The 21452-nt window shown below is 43.6% G+C and overlaps 1 protein-coding gene across 1 annotated transcript in view; it reads left to right on the top strand.

The window, feature by feature from the left end:
- The window catches only part of ABCA4 (ATP binding cassette subfamily A member 4), a 136638-nt gene that overhangs the window by 76550 nt on the left and 38636 nt on the right, over positions 1–21452 (top strand). Inside the window, exons 17-26 of the mRNA XM_060006407.1 lie at positions 3872–3937; positions 6445–6534; positions 8306–8480; positions 10174–10305; positions 11248–11387; positions 11877–12014; positions 12957–13150; positions 14238–14322; positions 17080–17285; positions 17655–17703. Coding sequence (XP_059862390.1) covers positions 3872–3937; positions 6445–6534; positions 8306–8480; positions 10174–10305; positions 11248–11387; positions 11877–12014; positions 12957–13150; positions 14238–14322; positions 17080–17285; positions 17655–17703 — 1275 coding nt within the window. The remainder of the gene's footprint in view (positions 1–3871; positions 3938–6444; positions 6535–8305; positions 8481–10173; positions 10306–11247; positions 11388–11876; positions 12015–12956; positions 13151–14237; positions 14323–17079; positions 17286–17654; positions 17704–21452) is intronic.

The raw sequence follows: 21452 nt of genomic DNA, 5'->3' as shown, positions 1-21452 counted from the left end.
AGACAAGGCAATGGAACTCACTCAATTGGAGTAGCAAAAAGAAAAAAGAATTTTAAAAATGTGAAGATAGCTTAAAGGACTTACAGGATAATATCAAACAGACCAACACTTACATTATAGGCCTCCCAGAAGGAGAAGAGAGAAAGGGACAGAAATCTTATTTGAAGAAATAATGGCTGAAAACTTCCCTAACTTGGGGAAGGAAATAGTCATTCAGATCCAGGAAGCCCAGAGAGTTCCAAAACAGATGAACCCAAAGAGACCCACACCAAGACACTTTATAATTAAAATGTCAAAGGCTAAAGACAAGGAGAGAATATTAAAAGGAGCAAGAGAAAATCAACTTGTCATGTACAAGGGAGCCCCTGTAAGACCATCAGCGGATTTTTCAGCACGAACTTTGCAGGCTAGAAGGGAGTAGCACAATATATTCAAAGTGCTATAAGAAAACAAAACAAAACAAAAAAACTTCCAGCCAGAAGTCCTCTCTGGCAAAGTTACTATTCAGACTTGAAGGAGAGAGAAAGCATTTTCCACAAGCAAAAGCTAAAGGAGTTCATCATCACTAAACTGGCCTTATAAGAAATGTTAAAGGGACTCCTTTAAGCTAAAAAGGAGGGATGCTAATTAGTAACATGTGAAAGAATAAATATCACTGGAAAAGTAAATATATAGTAAAGGTAGTAGATGAACTACTTATAAAACTAGTAGGAAGGTTAAAAGACAAAAGTAGTAAAAATAACTGATTACAATAATTTGTTAAGGGATACACAGAGGAAAAGATGTAAAACGTGACATCAAAAACATAAAATGTGGAGGGGAGGGTAAAAATGTTGAGCTTCAGAATGGGATCAACTTAAGTTGTTATCAACTTAAACTGTTACAGGTATAAGTTTTTACATGTAAGCTTCATGGTAACTACAAAAATCTATAATGAGTACATAAAAGAGAAAGACAAATGAATCTAACTAGGCATACCACTGAAGAAAGTTCTCAAACCACAAAGAGAATAAAAGAAGAAGAAAGGAACAGAGAGGAGCTACAAAAACAGCAAAAACAATTAACAGAATGGCAATAAGCACATTCCTACCAATAATTACTTTAAATGTAAATGACTAAATTGTTCAATCAAAAGACATAGAGTAACTGAATGGATAAAGAAAAACAACAACAAGACCCATTTATATGCTGCCTACAACAGACACAATTTAGATATAAAGACAAACAAAGACTGAAAATGAAGGGATGGGAAAAAATATTCCTTGGAAATGGAAACCCAAAGTAGCTATTCTTATATCAGACAAATAGACTTCAAAACAAAGACTGTAATAGGAGATGAAGGAAGGCATTACATCATGATAAAGGGGTCAATCCAACAAGAGGGTATAACATTTGTAAATATTTATGCACCCAACATAGAAGCACTAAATATGTAAAGCAAATATTAACAGACCTAAAAGGAGAAATAGACAGAAATATAATAGTAGTGGATTTTAATATCCCACTTACATCAATGGATAGACCATCCAGATGGAAAAGCAATAAAGAAACATTGGCCTTAAACAACATGTTAGACCAGATGGACTTAACAGATACTTACAGAACATTCCATCTAAAAGCAACAGAATAAACATTTTTCTGAAGAGTACATGGAACATTTCTGACATAGGTCATATGTTAGGCCACAAAACAAGTCTTAAGTTTAAGAGGGTTTAAATCGTATTAAGCAGCTTTTCTGATCACAGTGGTATGAAACTAGAAATTAATTATACAAAGAAAACTGGAAAATTAATGAACATATGAAGATTAAACAACATGCTAAAATAACCAATGGGTCAAAGAAGAAATCAGATTAATAAAAAAAAATACCTTGTGACAAATAAAAAATGGAAATGTTACATACCAAAATTTATGGAATGCAGCAAAAGCAGTTCTAAGAGGGAAGTTCATAGCAATAAGTGCCTACCTCAAGAAACAAGAAAAGTCTCAAATAGACAACCTGACTTTACACCTCAAGAAGCTAGAAAAAGAAGAAAAATAGAAGCCCAAAGTAGAAGGAAGGAAACAACAAAGCTTAGAGCAGAAATAAATGAAATGACTAAAAAGACAATAGGAAAGAGCTGGTTCTTTGAAAGGATAAAATTGACAAAAATTTAGTTAGTCTCACCAAGAAAAAAAAGAAAGAAGACTCTTCCAGACACAATTTGCGAGGCCGACGTTACCCTGACAGCAAAACCAAACACCACAAGAAAAGAGAACTACAGGCCAGTATCCCTGATGAACAAAGATGGAAAAATCCTCAATAAACATTAGAAAATCAGATTCAGTAATACATTAAAAGGATCATAACGCATGATCAAGTGGCATTTAATCCAGGGATACAAGAATGGTTCAATGTCCACATATCAATCAATGTGATAGACCACATTAACAAAACAAAACATAAAAATCATATGATCATCTCAATAGATGCAGAAAAAGCACTTGACAAAATTCAGCATCCATTTATGATAAAATCTGTAAGCAAAGTGGGTACATAGAGAACATATCTCAACATAATAAAGGCCATGTATGACAGCCCCACAGCTAACATCATACTCAACAGTGAAAAGCTGAAAAGCTTTTCCTCTAAGATCAAGAACAAGACAAGGATGCCCACTCGCCATTTCTATTCAGCATAGTATTGGAAGTCCTAGCCACAGCAATCAGACAAAAAAAGAAATAAAAGGCATCCAAATTGGGAAGGAAGTACAACTGTAACATTTGTAGATGACATTATTTTATATGTAGAAAACTCTAAAGACTCCATCAAAAAAACTGTTAGAACTAATTTAAAAATTCAGTAAAATTGCAGAATACAAATTCCACGCACAAAAATCTCTTGCATTTCTTCACACTAATAATGAACTATTATGAATAACAAAAGGCATTCCTATTACTCAGGAAACTCCAATGGTTTTAGGAGCTCTGTGCCAGGAAATGAGGACAAACACCAAGTATTATTTTGTATTCCACCACACACCTCAACATATCTTGTTTTGACCTTGGGCAGATGCTTCAAACTCAGCGTGCCTTAATTTCCTTATTGACAAGAATCGTAATACTACCTATCCCCTTGTGTTGTTTTGAAGATTAAATTATTTAGCACATAGAAAGCACTTACAGTTATGTCTGACACAGAAAGAGCATTCAACAAATGTTAGTGATTATCATCATTATTATTATTATCTGGTAACTGTTGAAAAGGGGTATGCTTGGGACTTCACTGGTGGCACAGTGGTTAAGAATCTGCCTGCCAAAGCAAGGGACATGGGTTTGATCCCTGGTCCGGGAATATCCCACATGCCGTGGAGCAACTAAGCCCATGCACCACAACTACTGAGCCTGCGCTCTAGAGCCCATGCTCTGCAGCAAGAGAAGCCACTGCAACGAGAAGCTTGCGCACTGCAACAAAGAGTAGCCCCTGCTCACGGCAACTAGAGAAAGCCCGCACGCAGCAACGAGACCCAACGCAGCCAAAGATAAATAAATAAATAAATTTATATTTCAAAAAATAACAATAAAATAGAATAAGAATATGTGAAAAAAAAGGGGGGTATGCTTAGATTCTTTTTTCTTAGAAAACTAATGTCAGCCAAGATCATTAGTCTTAGTGTTGCCAGTTTCACCCCCAAAACATGACCTTTTGAATTAAAACATATTAGAAGAAGTAGTCTTGGAGGAAGCATGTGGATAGCCACGTAATGCTTATGAGCTATAAATATCTACAGTTACAATCTGAGGTTCGGGTAGATAAATTCTAGATCCTACACAACTGTGGTAAGGTGGAGCTACTTAGGCTTTTTCTCTTCATTTGCCTGTCTATTTTTAGGGGACTATGGAACCCCACTTCCTTGGTACTTCCTTCTACAAGAGTCTTATTGGCAAGGTGGTGAAGGTAAGTTATTTTTAATTTTTTAATTAAAAAAAGTAAAACAAATGTTTGAACTTAGCTCCTTTGGCTCTGCGTGGAATGTGTGTGCATTGTAGAGGTGGCTCTTACGTGAAGTGTGAGATTCCTGATTGGTTAGCTGTCTGCTGAGGGCTCTGCTCCTTGGTGTAGCATCACAGCCTCTGGGAGCCCATATTTTGTGAGTCACTGGGCCAGGGTGATGGCTGAGCATTGATAAACCCTTGAGTCCTGGTCGTGCCCAGTAGATTAAAGCACACCCTTAAAAGAAGGCCAGACCACTTCAGGGTGCAAATAAGTTTTGCAACTTCTCAGTTCAAAGCAAACAGATCCAGAGAATCATAGAGGAATCTTTACATTCATCTTCTGCTGCCTCCCCTCATCTGCTTTTTTATTCCTCTCTACTTTTTCAAATATAAATGAATTTATTTTCCCAAAGGAAGGGCCCATCTGGAGGCTGGGGCAGAGCTGTGATCTTCAAGGCAAATACTCCCAGATTCTCTTAGTATTGGTCTTTCCTCTGGTTGGGAAAGAGGGTTAAAAGGACATTTGCCCAGAATGCATCCTAGATAAAATTTACCTTTCCTCCTGAATAGGATGGGAGGCCAAAGGAGAGTTCTAGAATTGGGGGGAAACCACAGACTCTTGTGAGGTATGAGGAGGCAGAGAAATTCCAGAGCTGAGAGCTGGGGACTCCCCTGGAGCTAGGAGTTTCTGGAAGCAAAGGAAATGCTTTCCAATCTGTTTGTTCCTCACCTGCCTGCTCTTTACTTTGTACTATTGGGCCTGGGCCAGGATTTATCCTTTAAGCACTAAGATAGATGTTTGTTTTCTCTAGGCGATTAGCCTAGGACCTTTAAAAGTTTTGGGGTGGGGGGGGTTGCCTTTTTTTTAATGGTTCGAACAAACAGCACTTCAACAGCTCAGTTTGTTTGTTTTTTCCATTATGTTGGCTTGTCTGTCTTTTTTGTCTATCTATAAACTTTTAAATTTCCACTGTAATAAAATTATAACCCATCATAAATGGGAATTTTCAACACAGAAGTCTGTTCCTGGAATGTTTCTAATCTCAATGAATATCAGGACTTGTGGGCATTTTTTCCCCTCTATAATCTCAGCAGATACGCTGCCTCTAAAAAAAAAAAAGAAAAGAGAAATCTTAAGACAAATGTGCTCCTTCAAAAATGAGTCATGCTTTTGCCAACAGAGACCAAATGTTTTTCACCTGTCTCACAGGCTAGACGGAGATAGATTCCTAAATTTCTCTAAAATTAGAAAAGAGGTGAGTTTTTCCACCTAAACCCCTCCTTTCACAGATGAAGACATGGAACCCAAGAGATAGCCAGTGTCTTACCCAGTTCCCATTATTCACTTGGGACAAAATCTGGAACTGGGACATACATTTCCTGGCAAGGAACTCACTCCAGTGACTAGAAGAATATCTCCCCCTGCTATTTTATTATTACACATTAGTGCAGTATGATAGCTAGTAAAGAGATCAAAGGAACTGTGGGCAGTAGATTTAAAGTCCTTCAGAAAACAGAAGTACTGGAGGGGGTGGGTCCCTGACCACCAGGCCCATTACTTGCCACTCCACCACACAGCCTGCAAAGGTACAGGCAGCGGTGTGGACAGAGAGGCCCTGGTGGGCTGCCGCATTGAAAAATCCACCCTGCTCATGGATGTGCCCTTGAGGCCAGAGCCTTTAGATGCTTGGCGACAATGGTTTCCTCCTGCCCCTGCTTTCTTCTCTGGCCGGCTTGCTTTTCTGCTTCTCTTCCGCTTTCAGGATGTCCTGATATCCTTTTAAACCAAATGCCAAGTTTACAAAAAGTGCCTCTTTGGGAGTGTGGGAGGGAGGTAGGTGTATGTGTGAGTGTGAGAACGTTTGTGTGTTTACACCGCAATTCACAATTTGTGCAAGCCTGTACGTCAACCAGACTCAACTCTGGTATTAATCTCCAAATACATGAATGCCCATAAAAGTAGATTCCTCAAGTAAACGATGTCTCGGTCTGGCTGCCCATCATATCAGCTTGAACGGACTTTACTCAAGGTTCATCATGACTTTGACATGTTTTGGATTGGAGTGAAAAATACTGTTAACGAGCTAAAGAAAATTAACCCATTTCAAAGTTAATTTTTTGTTAATTTTTTTTTAATCACAATGTCTGACATTGTGGGCTCCTCCTGGCATTTTAAGAGGATGTGTGAAACTCCTGTTACAAAACTCCCTCTGGGCTCAGCGAAGGTTGCCAAATCAGCCAGCTGGGAGGCCCTTCCAGCCACTGCTGGAACTTCACAGTCCCGCAGGTCAGAGGTTGGCAAAGCCTTGCTCGGGGCTTGTCCTGGGAATGCCAGCTTGGCCTTCTGAGGGAGCTGTGTTTTCCAGCTATGGTAGGAAACTCTGCTCCGCCTTCTTTTCCCCTCCTTTCCTGCCTGTCCTGATTCTCATGTCTCACCAGGAGAGTAACAGTGGCTTCTGGTTGGTGCAGGGTGTTCAACCAGAGAAGAAAGGGCCTTGGAAAAGACGGAACCCGTAACAGAGGAAATGGAGGACCCAGAACACCCAGCAGGAATAAATGGTAAAGACCTCAATAAAGAATGCAGAACAGAGGCAAGGAAAAGGCTCAGAACACTGCACAGAGCCAGAGTAAAACACCTCGTGACTGGGGTGAAATGGAACCCAGGAAACTGACTGTCTCTGTTGACAAGGGTTAAACCTAATACCTTCTCAAGGGTCCAGCTGCACATGTGCGGAATGAATGGTCCAGCCAGACATGAACGCATATTTCCTGGAGAAAGCAAATCCAAAGTATGTGGTGTGTTTGTGCCCTTGTTAGGCAAACCCCAAGTGAATTGCACAAATGTGCTGACTTCCGAGGATTTAGCAAGAACAATAACTTGGGTCACTAGGTCTTAAAGCGGATATGAGCTATAAGGAAAGACAAAAATAAATGCTCCTGTGCACAGGGGGAAAGAGTCTAAAGGAGCTGACTACATTTCATTCGTGGTTTACAAATCTAGAAGTCCATTCATTCAAGCCATCAAAAGCCTTTCCTGACCGTGGAAGTTACCTAATAATTCCTCAACCCATGGACTAAGTTTGCAAGTGTTCCCCTGGCCTTTGCCTCCCTTACCTTCCCTCTTGAACCAGTTCTATACTTTCCCCCGCACCATGTTCTCTATTCTTTAAGCATATGAATTTCTCTGTGGATACTAAATGCTCTTGCTATCCTTACCCTGGGTTTAGAGAGGCAGCATGGCCTCTGGACTTCACCTGATGTTGCATGAGAGGGTCCAGCCTCCATGCCTCTGGTCCATCCCAGGTGCCATTTCGCAAAGCTGAGGTCAGAGACCTGTGGCTCCTGTGGTTTCCAGTCAGCAGAACTTGTGGGAAGACCCTTCTCCCAGAGTGTAATTCCAAGACCAAAATCAGGGGATTGGGGGCTGGTCCCACCTCAGTTTTAGGCGAGACCAGGAGGCACAGAGAGAAGAAGCAACGGGATTTTTTTTTTTTTTTTTTGGCAGGGGAGTAAGTGCTCAGAACTACAATATTAAGATGACAAATTAAGTGACGCTGTATAGAGTGAACTAAAGCAGGGAGAGACTGGAGGACAGGCAGAAGTGAACACCAAGTGGACCTCACACCGTAGGGGGGTGTGGAAGTCGAAAAGTGGAGGGACAGAGTTTGAGGGAAAAGAGTGAAGAAGAGTGGACTGTCCCACCCTAACTGGAGAAACTCTGGAGTTCTGAGGAGCAAGAATTCAGTTTCAGTCATAGTTGGCTCAAAGATGTGAGCCAAGGTGACCAGGAGAACGGCAGCTCCAAGAATGAACATAGGACAGTCTGAAGGAAAATGTTGTTTGGGGAAGAAAATGAGGAGACTGAGCTGTTACAAGAAACCCATGAGGAAATGCCCAGCAGACTATCCGAAATGAGGACCTGGGATTGAAGGCTGAGCTTAGGGCTAACTCTCCATACAGACAGTGCGTGCAGTCTGGGTTTGAATCCCAGGTCTGCCACTCATAAGCCATGAGACCTTGATTGGACTCTTCATGTCTCTTGTGTCTTAGGTGTCCTCAGTAATAGAAATGGGCACAGTAATATCTATTCCCCTAGGGCTGTAGTAAGGGTGAAATGAGGAAATCCATATAAGACACTTGAAATAATGCCTGGCACAGAGTAACCTTTCAATAAATGTTGGCCACTATTATTACCATTATTACCCTGTAGTCATCCTTACAAAGGTCATAGCTAAAGACATGGGGGCAGAAGACAATAGTCTGAAGAAAGAACCTTGGGAAATGTGTACACTAAGGCATTGTTAACATCATGTTCATTTTTTCCAACAAGACTGCTTCTTTGAACGTGAGCTCCCAGGCTTGGTTCCTGGGGTGTGTGTGAAGAATCTGGTAAAGATTTTTGAGCACCATGGCAGGCCAGCTGTGGACCGTCTTAACATTACCTTCTATGAAAACCAGATCACCACGTTTCTCGGTCACAATGGAGCAGGGAAAACCACGACCTTGTGAGTCTCTAGTCGTTTTCTGGCTCTCTTCTTCCTCTTTTAGCTTCAGTCTATTCTTTCCCATTGAGTTTTAGTGACAAAAATGTGCCAATATTTGTGTCCCAGGAAGGTGTTAAGTACAATGCAGTTTTCAAAGCTTATTCTCATATATTGTTTTATTTGATCCTCACATGAAATTGGAGACAGAGGTGGAGTAGTAAGTTTATTGCCCCCTTTGTGCCAGGGAAGTGGACATCCAGAGAGCTGAAGTGACTTTCCCAAGGTCACCAAGTTGTAATGGTTCCCTGGGGGCAAGAGCCAGATCCTCCCAAAATTGTCTCTTGTCTTTGATGCTGCGAGCTGGCCTCCCTACCCCCAGCCTCCCCAGCGTTGCCGTCATGATGGTGGTGATAAAGTCGTGGCCACCACCATCACATGCCCTCTGTCTGTAGAGCGCTATTTACTTTCAGAGAGCATCCCTTTTCCTACCTATGAGGGTTGGTGGTAGTTCTGGAGAAAGTTAAAAGGGGCTGTGGGGTAACTGCCTGGCAACTGAAAACTAAGTTCAGGGAAGATGAAGGCTCTGCATGGACTCCTCAGGTCAGGAAGCTCCCCTCACTTTTCTAAGGGCCCTGAGTGTCATCTGCTGCTAAGGAGAACAGGGCCAGCTAAGGTTTCCCGAGGAGCAGCAGGGCAGGGAACCCATATGAACGCAGTTGTCAGGTCCTTTGGCTTCTTAGAGAGCCCCAGGAAGGAACAGCTGTGTACACCCTGCATTGGAATGTTCTCTGAGGGCGGTTCAGTGTGAATGGAATGTGGGGCTGGTGCCATTATACTTGGTTCTGTTTCCCTCTAGTGGTCGATCAACAGGCCAGTTCAGAGAGCCTGAGATTGTATCTGGCTCAGGGACAGAGCTGGGAGGGTTAGCTGATTTCTCTCCTTGTTAACTAATATGGTCAGAGAGCCCCAAGCCCTGTCAGGACCCCAAAGGCAAACACATTACTTCATGAATGTGAAATGCAATGTCCCCTGGTGGCCAGAACACAACGTTCAATAGAAGTAATATAATATTTTTGAGTCTTCCTTTATTCTAGCATTGTTCTAAGTGCTTTACAGGTATTAACTATATTTAATCCTCCCAAAAAAACCCCATGAGGTGGGCGTCGTCATTTCCCATTTTACAAAATAAATCAACATTACTATTGGGCTTTTTATTATTTTGGATCCAAAATTATTGTGATAATTCCCAGGCCTGGGTTCAATCAGTTAATCAACAAATACACGTTGAACGCTTCGGCTTCTCAATAAGACCTTGCCTTTCGTAATGGTGACATCAGGCAAAACTTGGACCCATGGGCTGGATACCTTTAACTGAGCCCCCTACAGCGCCAGGAGCTGTGATGGCTGAGTTGGGGAGGGATCTCCGGCTGCAAGTGAGCATTCTACAGCTGGGAATCAGTGTACACCCATCAGTGCTTGCTTGAAAGAACTAGGAAATAAGTGAAGCAGAGAAGGAAGGCAGATGTGCTCATCCTCCTAGGGGCCTAGACGTACACACTGGTGCTAAGCCCCGTACAGGAAACTGTTGGTTCCTGCAGCTGATGATGGTTGGGGTTTAACTGAGGGTCAGAATCACCGACCCTGGGGTGGAGGCTGCTATCCCAAGGCCTTCCTAAAGGCCAGCCTTTCAACCACTGACTCCTGCGTTTGGCAGGTCCATCCTGACGGGTCTGTTGCCACCGACATCCGGGACTGTGCTCATTAGGGGAAAGGACATTGAAACCAGCCTGGATGCTATCCGGCAGAGCCTTGGCATGTGTCCACAGCACAACATCCTGTTCCACCAGTAAGTAGAACAGGAACTGAGACCCTCCCCATGCCCTAACCTCACCTTGCCCTCCAACAACACGTTCTCTAGAGCGCAGCCGAGGGATGCCAGCTCTGGAGGCAGGAGGCAGTACTCTGCTTTGGCTTCCCCCACCTTCGGGGTCCTTTGTCCTGCTTGCAACGAGACATGCATGTGACTGTGCCTCTGGCACTCAGAGCTGAGCTCTTCCTGCTCAGAAGAGTGGTGCTGCCTTCTCTCTGTCAGGGGGGCTGGTCCCGGGGCCCCTTGCTCAGTACTTGCCCAGAAGTCTGGTCCCTTTCAGGGACCAGAGAGGAGACCATCGCTCCTTTTTTCCTCTTCAGCCAGGCATTAAAAACTGACTTTTGAGGAGGCTTTTCAGTTGCTTTTTTTCCCAAACTTTTATTTCTTATCTAAAAAGTTATATACAGTCATTGAAGGAAAGAAGGAGGGAAGATGGGAAGGAAGGAAATATAGATTAAAACAAAAAATAAAAGTCACCTGTAATTTCACCAGCCATAGAAAACCACTGTTAACACCTTGATATATAATTTTTCTCTTATACATGTATAGATATACATATATACTTTAAAATTATAAAGGAGAATAAAACTCTGCATACCATTTTGTAACCTGTTTTTTTAAATGTGATTGCTTTTTTAAACCTAAGATATCATGAACATCTTTCCGTGCTATTACATATTCTTCTATGCAATAAGTTTTAATGTGTACATACTATTCCGTTGTATAATGTGCTATTTCAGCTGTCTTAGATATTTTGGCAGGGTTGGTATTTTGTTTCATTTTTCTATTATAAACAACACCATGATGAACATCGTGATTGCTAAATCTTTGTGCTCATCTTTAATTATTTCTATGAGGTAAATTGCTAGAAGTGGAATTGCTGAGCACATTGCCTTTCTCATTGCCCCGTCCCTATAGTCTCACAGTGGCTGAACACATCCTATTCTACGCGCAGCTGAAAGGGAGGTCCTGGGAGGAGGCCCAGCTGGAGATGGAAGCCATGCTGGAGGACACAGGCCTCCACCACAAGAGGAACGAAGAAGCGCAGGATCTCTCAGGTGCTTGGTGTTGGGAAAAGACAGCGCTTCAGATGGCATATCCATGGTTTCCCAGCGCACAGGGCCTTGTGCATCTGCCTGTGTGCATGTATGTGTATGTGTGTATATTCTTAGGCCTATAACAGGAGAGCTCCTAAGGGTTGGAACATTCTATAAAGTTATTCTGACCATCTAAGACCAACCCACCTCTGGATTATTTCCCACATGAAGCACTATCTTGCAGCAGCCTGGGCTGTATTTGCTCTGATGTTTATGTGTTTGAACTCAAAGGTGAGAACAGTCTTCAAATGGTCTGACCCTAGGAGGCAGGGATTTTCTTTCCTGCATTACGAGGCCTGTGCCACTAGAGTTTTGAACACTGTGTGAATATCTCAGGAGGCAGCATCAAGCTGCTGCTGGATCTAAGGTGCCTTCCTTATGAGGTCAGCCCTGGGCCCTTCTCTTCCAATTGTCCACAGCTCCCGTGACCCTGCCGCCTTGTACCTCTAGGTGGCATGCAGAGGAAGCTGTCCGTTGCCATTGCCTTCGTGGGAGATGCCAAGGTGGTGGTTCTGGATGAGCCCACCTCTGGGGTGGATCCCTACTCGAGGCGCTCCATCTGGGACCTGCTCCTGAAATACCGCTCAGGTAATGGCCACTGTGCATCGCCGGTGCTCTCACTGAGGCTTTATGGGTGCTCTCCACTCTCTCACACCTAGGATTTTGTAAGGGCCACAGCTGTACTCAGACGGGGCTTTATCACTGGCTTGGGGGAGTCTATAAGTTCTAGATGAAGCTTCCTGAGATATTTTGCACAAGTACAAGCAGGGAGTTACTGATGAAGCAGCCTACTTCCCAAAATGCTCTAGAAAGTTCTCTCGACCTGCAGCCCTTCTGTCTGAAACAATGGGAGCAGCTCTAGTGAAATTCCCCCTTGGAAACCAGGTGTGAGGGCAGTGAGCCTGTGTTCAGTGCTGCAGAGGACTGCTGCAGATGGAGATGTCTCAAAGTGTGACATTTCCTCCTCTGTCGTGGCACGTGCAACCAGAGGTACAGATGCAGAAGAGACAGCAAGCAGAGCTAGCGTCCGTAAAAGTGGTGGTGTGGTTCAATCCCGCGGTCGATTTGCCTTCCTGGAATCCTCATTACCATTTTCTTTCAATGACATCTCCAGCTAGTATCAAAGAGTGTGTGTGTGTGTGTGTGTGTGTGTGTGTGTGTGTGTGTGTGTGTTCTTTGCAAAGATGATAAATGCAGTGCTTAATGACCCAGAGAATACACATATAGAACTCAGAAGATGCTGACTGACTATAATAACCATGTCCCATATATGGTGATTTATTTGCATCAAGTCCTATGTCTGATGAAGAAATAATCCGTGAAACAGTGCTTTACAATATGCAGGATGCTAAAAACGTTAGCTGTTTTCGTTTTTATTCTAATATTCTAGACTTTATTGCAGAAAACTTGTTTTTATTTATTAACTCCCAGTTTTTGCAACCCATATAATGGGAAGCTTGCCATACATCCTCTCCCATCCACACCTGGCCCAGGCCTGCCTGGTGATTCCCCTGACCCCTGCCCTTGCAGGCAGAACCATCATCATGTCCACTCACCACATGGACGAGGCCGACATCCTCGGGGACCGAATCGCCATCATAGCCCGGGGACGACTCTACTGCTCCGGCACACCGCTCTTCCTAAAGAACTGCTTTGGCACAGGCTTCTACTTAACCTTGGTGCGCAAGATGAAGACCATCCAGGGCCAAGGAGGAGGCTGTAAGGTTTGTGTCTGTCCAGGGAAAGAGCCTGTCCTGGGTGAGAAGGAACGCACAGTGTGGTGCTGTCCTTCTGGACTTCTACCTAAATCAGACTCCAGCCAGCAGAACTGACCTCTTTGTTTCTGGAACCATTTGTAGATTTTGATAAAAGGGCGTTTTGAACTCTCCTGCAGAGATGCTTTACCCCAAATAAAACAACTAGTTTTAAACGACCTCTGATTATTATAGGCCAGAATCCTAAACTGCACACGTGGTTTGGTGCAACATAGAAGGGAGTGACTTATTCTGCGAGGTTACACTAATTAAAGGACAGTAGTTGTTTAAGTTCCTTTTTTCATTCCAACATTTATGTTCCCTAATTAAACCCAAATTTCATTGGTAAATGAAAGCTAAGAAAAAGATTTCCTGATAACTATAACCTGAAAATGGTGAAGTGAAAAAATACCAACCAGCAGAGACCAACTCAGCATGTTAGGAGCCCCAGGTTCAGGTCTGGGCTGCAAGGTGAACAAACTGTGTCATCCTAGGCAAATTCCTTAATTCCTCATTGTTGTGGGGTATTTTCCACATAGAAAATGAAACTGATAATTGCCTCTCTGCTTCTTGGGGTTGTGGTGAAGATAAGTGAGATAAAGTATTATAAATGTGCTTTGGGCTCATTGAGAAAGGCATTGCTCACATTCAAGTTGTTTTGTCATGCTTATTTTATTGTAGCATTATTTATGCCTCTGGCCCCTGTAGTTTAAGCGTCTGGCTGCTTCTGGGTTTTCCAGTCCTGGATAGACTTCCACAGCCCAGCATGCATCCCTGGGGAGGGAAAAGCAGAATGTCTTGCACGGGCCAACCTATAGCTTTCACATAAGTAATGACAAGCCAAAGGGGTCCTTCAAGGTTCTCTCTGTGCCTGATTCACACACTCTGCAGAACAAAATCAAACAGCCACAGCTTCAAAATGTTCAGATGAAGTGATAGATTAAAACAGTGAAGAAAAATGTGTTGACTACACTTGGCGTGAGAAACAAAGCATGGTGGTGACTTCAATGAGCATCAGGGAGATGCTATAGAAGTGACTGACGTCCATCTGTTGTAGGGGACCTGCAGCTGTGCGTCTAAGGGTTTCTCCATCAGGTGTCCATCCTGCGTCGATGAGATAACTCCAGAACAAGTCTTGGACGGTAAGGACTCAGGCAGACTGTACCTCAGTTCTTGTCTGGCGATCATCTCTGGGTATTGTTGGGTGTGTCCGGCTGTCGTGCATTTCAGTGGGAGCAAATAGAACACTCTGTGTGTTTCTCAAGCCCACAGTCATGCAATTGCTCATCTTCTTCTTTGAGTTTTTTCTCCTCCTCCGTTCCCAAAGGGATGTTAAAGTCATGGACCTAAGGGCCCTCTCCTTTTAATGACGAATCCAGTCTTTGTTCACTCCTTGCCCTTGTCCGTAGTAAGCCTCTACTCCTGGAGTCCTCCTGCCTGGCTCCAAGCCACATTCCTCAGTGTCTGGAGAAAAGGGGTTCTAAAGGTGCCAGCTGGAGCCCTACAGTGGAGCCACGGCGATGCACAGCCCTCATCGTGCACTTTTCCAGAGAGTCAGTTTGCACGGTGTAGATGCCAAATCTGAGGAATATTGCACATCCCTGTTACACGCCCAGCTTTCCTCTCAGTTTCCAAGTTTTCCAGTGGTTCTTGCTTGGATTAGAGTGTGTCAGACCTCATAAGGGGTGCCTCCACTCCAGGAAGATGCCAAAGAGAGGCTCTCGCTGTGGAAGCACTCATCGTGCAGGACCTGACCTCCTGCCCTAGAGTGCTTGTCAGCAGTTCTTTCCACTCTCCTTGAGTGCTTGCCTCTCACCCTTTCCCCGGGGCGTCTTCACAATTTGAATACCACACTTCCCATATTCCTAAGTACGAGCAAAACTAAACCTATGTACTGATCCAAGTTAATGAAGGGGGAAAATAGCTGCTTATCAAAGAAAAGACAAAGTTTCCTACTTAGCACAAATATTTTTCTAACTAAAATCTGGTGAAACAAGAAAACGAGACAATATTTATGCACCACGCTTAAAAGCTGAGGCAAAATGCCCAGAGGTGCATCATATTTACCCTCCCACCCTCTCTTTGCACTGACAGAACCTGTGGTGAACGTGAACACATCTTTTTAGAACATTTCTGTGTCTTTTTCCTAGTCTGCCTTGCCATGGGCCCCTCCCTGCTTTCTGAATAATTTTTTTAAAAGAATACATTTAATTACTGTGTGTGCCAAAGTTAAGGTGGAAACAGAGCCTGCTGGCTGAGGTGAATTTTTTAAATATTACTTTATTTCTAAATAAAAGTTTATTTTCTTTGAATAGAAGAGAGATGCTGTGAAGGGTGGGAAGCACAGTAAGTAGTTATACCCGAAATAAGAGAAGGAAGATCGTTTCAATCCCCATTAGCTCCTTGGAAGGCTTTTCACACACACACACCCACATACCACACACACTCGCAGACCTCCCTGCCAGACGCTGAAAGCCCTGCTGCCCTGAAGGACTGCTGCTGGAAAGGCTGACACACAACGTCTAAGACACAATTCCTGGGAATCCAGCAGCTTCAGGTTCGATTTCCTTCCTAAGAGAACAATGAACGTGACCCCTAGAGAGCTGTTAGGGCAGAGCTGCTTCCTCCCGTGAGGAGCCCTCCGGCCCCAGCATGAAGTCATCTCAGAGCTGAAGACAATTGAGTCTAATTTGCATATTTGACTTAAAACAAGCCTTCCAGTCCAGCTAGGCAGAAGGATTTGGGTTGAAAGCTGTGAAATCCCTCCACATGAGTCATTTCTAAAACAAAGAAGGAAAAGAACTCATTGGGTGATCCTGACTCTGAGAGGATGGCTTGCAGAAACACACAAGACCTGGGCTCTGAGTCCCCAGAATCCCTTCCCCTTTGACCTGCCTCTCAAGACAGTGTGCTAGGGAATTGTCTCTTTAAATGCATGCTTTAAATTTTTTAATTAGATTTTTAATTTTAAAGTAACACATGCTCATGCATAAAATTCAATTCTGATGGTATGAGTGTATCAGGTGAATACTTGATACTGGACACTTCCCCACACCCCATGCTGTGCTTCCTGTACTCCATCCCATGGTCCATTTCCACAGCTTCTCAACCCCCTTCTGCATTTCCTGTGAGGTGGGGATTAAGGGTTTTGTTTGTTTGTTTGTTTGAGGAGGCAGATGCAATCCCAGGGGAAATGGTGCAGGCCTCCCAAAAGTTAGACCAGGCCTGGGTGTGTGATTTAGGAAGGGGAGTTCTCACCCAGCTTGGTCACCAAGGCCGAGTGTGCATATTGGGCAAGTCCCCTATACCTTGGGCCAGACCAAAAAATGAAAGCAATTTTGACTCTCTCAGGCTTGTGGTGATTAAGAACGAACAACGTTGATGACAAGAGCTTTCTTACTTGAGATGATGTTCGTGGTAACAAAGCAGCTAACACTCATCTATGGACCGGGCACATCATTCTCAGTGTTCAATGCATATTAACGCATCCAAGCCTCACAAATCACAATGAAGTGGGTGCCATTATTTTCCCCTTTACGCAGATGAAGAAACAAGGGTATGACCTGCCTAACGTTGCATAGCTTGTAAAGAACAGAACATTTGATTGAACAAAGGAGAAAACTGGCACAGGAGTGTTACATGAGCTCCCCAAGGTTACACAGCTAGTTGGGGGGTGGGGTGTTGGCTTCCATCTCCATCTCCCTTTCAGTGCTCATCACAGGGCCAGCTAAGCTATAAACAGACATGACGGAGCGCTATTCCTCTGCAAGAATCACTACCGAGAAAGGAAATGCCCTTTTCTCAAATGAGAGGCAGAAGAAAGTAGGGGACCTGGGCAAGTTCACAGTCTTCCAGGTTCTGGAAAGCAGAGTTGATGTCAGCCTTTCTTCTTGTCTTAGGGGATGTGAATGAGCTGATGGATATGGTTTGCCACCATGTTCCGGAGGCGAAGCTGGTGGAATGTGTTGGTCAAGAGCTCATCTTCCTTCTTCCAAATAAGAATTTCAAGCAGAGGGCATACGCCAGCCTTTTCAGAGAGCTGGAGGAGACCCTGGGTGACCTGGGGCTCAGCAGTTTTGGAATTTCTGACACTCCCCTGGAAGAGGTAAGGCAGAGATTCCAGGTGGTTGCTGTCAGGTACCAGAAGAGGTGGTTCTTTGCCAAAGTCTAACACAAAAGTCTAGAAGGGAAATTCTGTAAAGGCAAAAAGCCGTAATTCCTCACCCAAGCGTAGCAACTATCTTCATTTTTGGCTCATTTCCTCCTGCCTTTGTCCATACGCACACATATTTTACATAGTTGTGGTCACCATATGCATACACTTTTGTATTTATAGAAGACTATGTTCTTAGACAAAGAGTCGTAATGTATTTTCTTCCTATGATGAAGCAATCCCCAACAGAATTGAGCTTGGGTTAGATTTTTCTGAGAGTGGGAATGCCTAAACCAAATTCTCTTTTTTCCTTCTTGACAGATTTTTCTGAAGGTCACGGAGGACTGTGAGTCAAGACCTCTGTTTGCTGGTATGGTGCCCGAGTGTGGAGTTTGTTCCCTCACCACACCCACGAGCTCTATCTTGAAAGCCTAAGGAAAAGTGCATAAAACAACAAAGCAGGGAAACACTCCTCCATCGCCTTCATCTGACCCCAAAATAACAGGCATTTTGCACTCTCAGTTCCTTTGATTGACAAAGGAAAGACAAATGGAATTAGATCTGGGTGGGAAGACTCTAGATGAAATCAGGATTCTTAAGGAGGGCAGGCTGGGAGCTTCACCACCCCCAAGCTTCTCACCCTTCCTGGTCTCCTGTTCCTGCCACATCACCATCCTCATCTCCTAGTCTTATCTCTGCCAGGCCTCTGATCCACTCCTGCTTGCATGAGTGACAGCTCGCAGAGTTCTTAGAGATAATGGTGACAGTAAATACAACCCAGATGCCAGCTAGGACCTCCTGGCCTCTTTGAGATGGAGATAAAGTTATTCTGAGCCCTCATTTAGTGCACTGCGGAGCTTCGAAACTGTGGGGACCATAATTGCTGTGGATTCTGGGGGTTTCTCTTCCATATGTGTGAGCCCGGCCACCAACCATCCCCTTCCGTGATTTCTACCAAATCTCAGAGCCACACAAAGCACTCGTGAGTGCAGTGGATTTTACTGTGGGGGGTGGAGGTTGGGGAGATGGACATGCAGGAGAGCTTACCTGCCGCAACACAGGCCACTTCTGATAGAACAGCAGGTATCCACCCACTCTGATAAAATGCTCTCCCTGGCTTCTCCCTTCCCATTCCATTTTCCTCTCTTCTGGTCAGAGGCAAAGCTGTGAGGCAATTCTCATTTGCTGTCTTGGGCACCTGCCATTGGTGCCCAATGGTGATATGTTACACTTTCTACCCAGTGTAACATATCGCAGTATTTTCGTGTGCAAAGACTGTTTCCTCTTTGTTAGTTTCCGGTGCTAGCTCTATGTCACTGTTTTCATCTTGCTTTGTAAGTGATCCCAGCTATGCCTAGAACTAACAGTAGTCAAATATATCAGCCCACACATGTGCCATGACCCAGTTAGGCTGTGTGGCAGCCAGAAGAGGTGGCCATCCAGGCAGAGTGGGGAGAAAGGTGCAGTGCTCTGGAGGGGGTGGGAGCAGCTCACCACAGGGCCCAGGTCTTCTTTCCAGCTTTGTAGACACAGGAATTAAATTTCCTCAGCTCACCGAAGGGCAAAAACTTACATTAACCAAAACCAGAATGAAAACATGCTAATTTATATTAGAAGCTATGATGGATTCAAGAATCAGGGCCTTTAATCTGCACAGAATGCTCCTTCTTAATAATTAGGTCCTGGGACGTCCCTGGTGGCTCAGTGGTTAAGAATCTGCCTGCCAGTGAAGGGAACACGGGTTCAATCCCTGGTCCAGGAAGATCCTACATGCTGTGGAGCAGCTAAGCCTGTGCACCACAACTACTGAGTCTGTGTGCCGCAGCTACTGAAGCCCGCGCACCTAGAGCCCGTGCTCCGCAACAAGAGAAGCCACTGCAAAGGGAAGCCCGCGCACCGCAATGAAGAGTAGCCCCGATCGCCGCAACTAGAGAAAGCCTGCGCGCAGCAGCGAAGACCCAACACAGCCAATAAATAAATAAATAAATAATTAGGTCCTTTTAGAAGAATAAATTACACATCAGAAGACTGGTCATTCTGGACACAGAATAGAATGTTCGAAAGAGACAGTCAAGGGTAGGGGTTAAGAGCATAGCCTCTAGAGTGAAGCAGACCGAACATCAAACCTGAACTCTGTAATTTGCTAATTGAGTCGCTTTGGGTAAATACTTAGCTTCTTTTTTTCTTTATGAGAACTCTTAAGATTCCATCCCTTAACAACTTCTGTGTATAACATGCTGCAGTGTTAATTAATTTTATCATGTTGTACATTACATCCCTAGTACTTATTAATACTTAGTTTCTTTGTACCTCAGTTTCCTCATATGCAAAATGGGGATGATAATAGTATCCACCTTTTAAGGTTATTAAGAGAATTAAATGAGCTAAAACATACCAAGTCTTAACACAGTATGCAATTTCTGGTTACGATTCAGCAGCACCCTAATCTCAACACTTACAAATATCTCTTACGTCAAACTCAGCCCTAATTTATACTTTACAAAGGGCTAAGTATCCGTTGTTTTATTTGATTGTCACTATAACCTCGTGAGGCTGGTAGGGCAGGGATTGACCCCATCTGGGGAAACTGAGCTCATGTAAGTTGAATGACTTGCCTTAAAGTCACACAGGCTTTTGAGTCTTATTATTCCCTGGTCTCAGCTCTCAAATCTAGGACCCTCAGTTATACACTCCCACTGTCTTCCATTTTTCAGGTGGCTAATTGTATTTGTTTCGAATAGGCTCCGTTTTAGAGGATGGCATTTTTCTGATCTTGTCTTCAGAGTCTGAAGGAGCCTGTGGCTGTCTATGGAGTCATACATAACATGGTACCAAGAGGGTCCAAGCCATTTCTGAAGGGTGGCTCACTGCCAGTGGCCTCTGGAGGGCAGCAGAAAGCCAGAGACAAACAGACCTGAAGCCCTCAACTCTGGTCTGGACCGTCGACTCCAGTCTGGTTGGGGCATCGGGGAGAGAGCAAAGCTCAGAGGATAGACACGAGGACAGGCAGCAGCAATCCTACCAGAGGGAGGGCCATCCACAACAGACATCAGATCTGAGCCCAGATCAAGAGGAAGGACGTGGAGATGGGACTCTGGTGCCAGGTAGCAGTAAGCCTGCAGAAGTTCTCCACCCTCTTGAGTAGCAGGCCTGGTACGCTGCAGGTGCCCGTGAACGTTAGCTGAAAGGATGACTCAGCTGACCCAGCTCCCTTTGCAGCTGCCCTTGTCCTGGGAGACTTTAGGAGAAAGCAGCTGGGGGCAACTAGCCATCCTCTAGGCCCTCTATGTCCAACAACATATTCTGCAAATAAATATTAATCAGTGACGATAAACTATAGCTTCAACATAACAGATGACTTAAAATGGTTTATAAAACACATTTATGTGTGTTAGCTCATTTAATCTTCATAAAAACCTTTTTCTTGTTTTCATTTTACAGATGAGAAAACTCAGATTCAGACAGGTTGAGTCACTTAGCCAAATTTGAACATCTAGTAAGAGTCAGGATTCAAACCCAGGTCTCCTAACTCCTAGTTCATTGCTCTTTCCACTACTTCTCGGTGACCTCTAAAAATTTAGAAAGAACCAAATCAACTGTGACTTTTACTTTTTTTATGTACATAGGTTATACATGAATATATTTTGTTGTTAAATTCAAATAATACAAAAAACACTAACCCTTCCCACTTCATCCCATGCCCTTTTCCAGCTCTGCCCCTGAAGCTGTAACCTTTTTTAACAATTGACAGGTATTCTTTCAGAGCTTTGCACATGTGTACACATTGTGGGTGTATGTGTATACATAAAATATGTTTCTTTGCATATGATAAATATGCTGTCTAACACAAATATGGTCTTATTACACATATTCTGCACCTTTGTTTTTTGGTTTTTTTTTTTTACCTATATGTGTCAGACCTCTCTGTCTTGTTCCCTTTAACGACTGTAGAGAATTTTAAAACAATTTCAGGCAATTCTGTCTATAGATTTTTTTTTTTATATATATATATATATTTTTTTAAGAAGATGTTGGGGGTAGGAGTTTATTAATTAATTAATTTATTTTTGCTGTGTTGGGTCTTCGTTTCTGTGCGAGGGCTTTCTCTAGTTGCGGCAA

This window comes from Delphinus delphis, chromosome 1 (genome assembly GCF_949987515.2).
Source record: "Delphinus delphis chromosome 1, mDelDel1.2, whole genome shotgun sequence".
Classification (NCBI taxonomy): domain Eukaryota; kingdom Metazoa; phylum Chordata; class Mammalia; order Artiodactyla; family Delphinidae; genus Delphinus; species Delphinus delphis.
Note: the sequence above shows the minus strand (reverse complement) of the source record. Positions and strands in the feature narration are given on the sequence as shown.